The 4,722-nt window shown below is 49.1% G+C and overlaps 1 protein-coding gene across 2 annotated transcripts; it reads right to left on the bottom strand.

Annotated features, from left to right (window-relative positions):
* Positions 1 to 531: 531 nt before the first annotated feature.
* On the bottom strand, positions 532 to 4,480 carry PRR13 (proline rich 13). Of its 2 annotated transcripts, none has more exons than XM_020966276.1 (4): positions 4,410 to 4,480; positions 3,726 to 3,762; positions 2,930 to 3,315; positions 532 to 1,154 (listed from the first exon to the last, which is right to left on the bottom strand). In XM_020966276.1, exons 2-4 carry the CDS (start codon positions 3,742 to 3,744, stop codon positions 1,113 to 1,115), a joined length of 447 nt encoding a protein of 148 aa, XP_020821935.1. In that variant the 5' UTR covers positions 3,745 to 3,762; positions 4,410 to 4,480; the 3' UTR covers positions 532 to 1,112. The 2 variants fall into 2 exon arrangements, with proteins under 2 accessions (XP_020821935.1, XP_020821936.1); XM_020966277.2 differs by having other exon boundaries at positions 4,342 to 4,413.
* Between the last annotated feature and the right edge of the window lie 242 nt (positions 4,481 to 4,722).

The following is a 4,722-nucleotide window of genomic DNA, read 5'->3' as shown; positions in this document are numbered from 1 at the left end:
CCATTTGGCTCCACACTCTCAGACACCCAGGACACAGCTTACTAGGAACACACCATCAGGCCAGATGTACCCAGGCTTATTTCTTTATGGAGAGGCAGTACCAATTGACAGATTTTCACAGTCCAAGAAAAGTCAGTCTGAAGGGTCCAACATGAATTAAAGAAAGGGGGGCTGGGTGTCTTCAACAAAGAGAAGATCAGATTTCCTCTTTTGGAACAAAAGAGCCCATTACCATATCCATTTTTGCCTCCAAGTGTACCTCTGGGTTGCTATTCTACAATACTTCCCCCTATTCCTTAAAAACAGATTCATCAGCAAAGAGGACTCAACTTAGCCTGCATCAGTCCTGGAGGGGGAAGGTACTTCATGATTTCACATTCAGGAAACAAACATGGTGACAATGAGGTACCCTCCTCGCTCATGCTCTGGTCCATAGGCTAGGTTATTACTCCTTTAAGAAAGGGTTGTAGAAAGGGGCAACAAAAGCAATAGAACTTGCTGGAAACAGCCCAAGATATTGGCACAGATGAATGGAGACTGGAATAAACAGCTTTATTGGGAAGCACAGTAAAAGAAACAGAGGAAGACCCAAGAATGACTGGGATGAAAAGAGCTCATCAAGAAATGAGGTTCCAAAATGGCACCTACATTATCCTATTCAAAAGAACTCTCTTTCCCAGAAAGCAATGGGCTGAGTAGAAAGCAGAGTCTGCTGGGAAATGTAGTTCCCACATGCCATTATCATAAGATTACCAAACCCAGACCAACTTCCATGGTAATGCCACACCCCCCTTCTTCCCCTTCTCCCACACAAATTACAAAATAAATTTTTTAAAATCACATTTTTCCAGATCCTAAAATGTTCTTCAGCATTTGGCTCAAAGGACATACATCTTCAGAAAGGAGTGCCCCCCCAGTGATTCAATCTAGTAGGTAAGAAAATGGACTTCCTCAGGCCAATAGGGATCCTTTCCTCACCTTCACCAACCAATTTGGGCAAAGGGGTGAATGAGGTTGGGGCTGCAAGGCTATCTTCCCCCAGCACAATATGGCGTCCAAGGCTTGATGGGAGAGCTGGGGTGGTGTGACTTGGGGGGAGGAGGGCCCAGGATTCAGTCAGAGTCACTGCTGGAAGAGGAGGAGGAGGAAGAATGCTGCGAGGGGAATGGGAAAGTGGAGAGGAGAGATTATCAGACTTTGAACTCTGACCCCATGAAGTCCCACCCTATTCCCCATCTATCTAGTATGTACCCTCCCCATACAAGGTGCACCTAAGGCCAATAACTCACACATGGAACGTCACCAATACACTGAAAACAACTTTCTCCCTCTGGAATTAATGCTACAACAGTAGCAGGGACTTTTCATTAATTTCATTTGGAACAAGTGCCTCCTTCTCTTTCTCAATCAAGGGGTTTCATGAATGGGGAAGCCTCTTTGAGGAAGGCATAGGTCGGTGTTGTAAAAGCAGAAGTCAATTGGCAAATAAATGTTTGTTGAATAACTGAAGCAACGAATACCCCCAGCACCTTTAGTACAGACAATCCACATAAATGAAAATGACCCCTACTCTTACTCAAGTAACTTAGTCCTAGGCAAAAGTACTGGGGGATAAAAAGAATACACATATTAAGTACTTTGCAAACTTTATAGTACTATAAAAATGTGAGTTAATATCTAATCCAGATTGCCTACATGCATAGCAACTTTATCAGCAATGGTAAACATTTATTTTCCAACACTGGCTGTTCTTGAGTTATTCTCAAGTGGTTTCCACCTCTCCCTTTCTGCAGCATCCCCACTATCACTGAAATGAAGGGAATTTAGACATGCCCCAATCACATCACCTTCTTCCCTCTCTTTTTCCCTGTCCCAGGTTGGTTTAAGCCCTCTGTATGGTCCTATGACCTGCTCCAACCCATGCTAAGGCTTAGAACACTGTACTTGAATGATCAGTGCCCCAAAGCTTAGAGATCAGAAATCCTGGATTCCTAGATTGCTCTGCCCCAACTGCCTGATGTCAGAATAGTCATTCAACTCTTCGGAGCCTCAGTTTCCAAGGCCCATTATCGTTATTGTCTAATAACAGCTGATGTGTCTACTAGGTTTTAAGGTACATGAAGTACTTTCCATTCTGTATCTCATTTGAGTCTCAAAAGACAATGAGATAAGTGCAGTAGCTATTTTTAACCCCATTTTACAGATAAGGAAACTGAGGCTCAAAGAGATTAAAGAACTTCCCCACAGCTACACAGCCAATAAGCAACCAAGGTAAGATTCAAGCTTTGGTTTCTCCAAGCACCAATTCTAGCTACCTTTCTTTAGACTATACTAGAATAACTAAGGTGAAGGAGAGAGAAGACATAGGAGCCTGGTCCCAGGTATTCCGTTACAGAGTCAAAGGACAAAACTAATTAATCCATAGGTTTGGTGGTCATAACCTTTCCCAAGATTCCCAAGTCCTTTCATATGTATGTATCTATATCTATGCCTCAGCACTCTGGTGGGTGGGTGGGTGGGTGGATCACGTACCCTGTATAGCTAGAAGCAATTAAAGCCTAGATAATCTGAGACATCTGCCAAAGGTTGCCCATAAACTCAATAGGTTAGAGCCTGAGGAAGCAACTTTAGTGATTATCTACGCCAACCACTATTTTCCTCAAAAAAACTGAGATTTAAAGGGGTGAGGGGACTTGCTCCGAGTTAGGGAAATATTAAGAGGCAGAATACAACCCAGTTTCTATTTCTAGATTCTAAGTCCAGCATGCTCTCTCCACTAGTCTACACTCACAGCATGGATGGATGGCAACATAGAAGGCAAATCCAGACTGGTATAGGCATCTGACCATGTCCCAAATTCCCCCTGTGCCACGGACTCTGATAAAATGCTCCCCATCCCAACCCCAGCAGGGCTAGCAAAGAAACTAACCTTGCCATGTTTGTGATGTTTATGCTTTTTCTTATGAGCCTTCTTCATCTTCTTCCTCAGCTTCTTATCCATCACCATACCTGGCCCCATGACCCCGGGGGCCAAGGGATTCACAAAAGGCACACCAGGGCCAGGAGGTGGGTAGTGACCTGGAGGTGGGCAGGGGCCTGGGGGCGGGCCGCCTGGGTATCCTGGCTGCTGCCCAGGGCCAATAGCATGACCAGGAGGATAAGCTGGATTCCCTGGGAAACTCTCAGGTGGAGGAGGATAGGTACCTGGAGGGTATGCAGGGTTGATTGATGGTGGGTTGATGGGGTTGGTAACCCCAGGGCACCCAGATGCTGAAGGGGGCATAGGACCCCCAGGAGGGTACATCCCTGGCTGTCCTGGATGGGGAGAGAAGCAGAAAATAAAATACCAGCAAGGTCTAGCCTCTCTTACAACTGAAACAAGTGGTGAAGAGTCTCTGGTACCTTTATTGCCCCCTCTTCCTTCAGGCAGTAAGGAGGTTAGGAAAAAGGTTGAAATATAGAGGGAAAAGAGGAGATATCCCAGGTGGGATGGAAGAGGGGGAGGGGAAAAAAGGTAGGGGGAAGAGGAAATTACCTGTGCTCAAGAGGAAAGTCTTGTGTGTTGGGAAGCAAAAGGGAAAAGGGAGGTCAAGTTATGTTTTTGCCTTAACTGGGAACTTTGTTTCATGAGAGGAAGAAAATGGGCATAGGAAAACCACATCTCCTCACCCCTGTGGAGGTAGGAGAGAGACAGAGGCAGAGCACACACCCTCCGAGGCACTTACCTGCATTGGGGTCCCACATCCTCCACTGTTCTGTTCCCTACAGGGAAAGAAGGGACAAGGAAGAAAAAAGTTGAAGGTCAGGAAGGGGAAGGACAGGGTGGCACAAGCCTCCCCCACCCCAGCTATCTGGGGTTGATCCCCTGCCCCCTCAACTTCATGGGGACCCTTCTCTGCTCACTTCTGGAGAAGACCCTATCAGCTCCTGCCTCTCAAATGAGGGAGAGGGGATTCCTCCAACCTTTCTCCCCTCCCCACCCCCACCTCTGGGCACAGCTGGAAGACGAGCTAAACAGGGTAAAGCCCAGGAATCCGGGGGTCCCCATTCCTGCACTCCGCACCCTCTTTCCTTGGGCTGAGAGAGGGACCCCGGGTGGGAGGGACAGGTATAGGAGGAGTTCAGAGTATGTCCAAGCGTATCTTTGGGCTTGGGGGGGAGGGTCTGAGAAGGAAAACGAGGGGACCTGTCCCCACTCCCACGCCCAAGAAAGGAAAGGGAAAAGCCTCTTGTCCAAGCACCCAAGCGGGGTGGGGAAAGAGGGACAAGGATCTCCAAGCACTAAAAGAGACCCTTCCAACCCGCCCCGCCCCACTGCAAGGGAGACCCAGAGGTACGTGCCCCAGGGCACAGGGGACGTCCTCGGCCCGGGGAGGAGAAGGGAAAGAGCAACCAGACGACCCCATCACCTCTTCGCTTCCGCAGGAGCCAGAGTCCTCCCTTGTTCTCCCCCCCACCTCCCTGCGCCTGCTTCCTTGTCCCCACCTCCCTCCGCTGGCTCCGCCTCCGCTGCGGCCTGATTTGCTGCTCTGCCGGGTCCTCGCCTTGTCATTGGAGAGGCCAACCATCGATCTCCGGGGAGCGTGCCGGACCCAGGGAAACGGTCGCTGGAGGGGGCAGAGTCAGTCCCAGCCCCGAGCGAGCTCGGGGAGGTTCGGGTGGGGTGTCTCTTCCTGGGGGCGGGGTCAGGGCCCCACCCACCCCAGCCCCGCCCATGAGCGC

This window comes from Phascolarctos cinereus, unplaced genomic scaffold (genome assembly GCF_003287225.1).
Source record: "Phascolarctos cinereus isolate Bilbo 61053 unplaced genomic scaffold, phaCin_HiC Scaffold_1;HRSCAF=81, whole genome shotgun sequence".
In the NCBI taxonomy this organism is placed as follows: Eukaryota; Metazoa; Chordata; class Mammalia; order Diprotodontia; family Phascolarctidae; genus Phascolarctos; species Phascolarctos cinereus.
The sequence above is the reverse complement of the archived record's forward strand: the minus strand, read 5'-3'. Positions and strand labels throughout refer to the sequence as shown.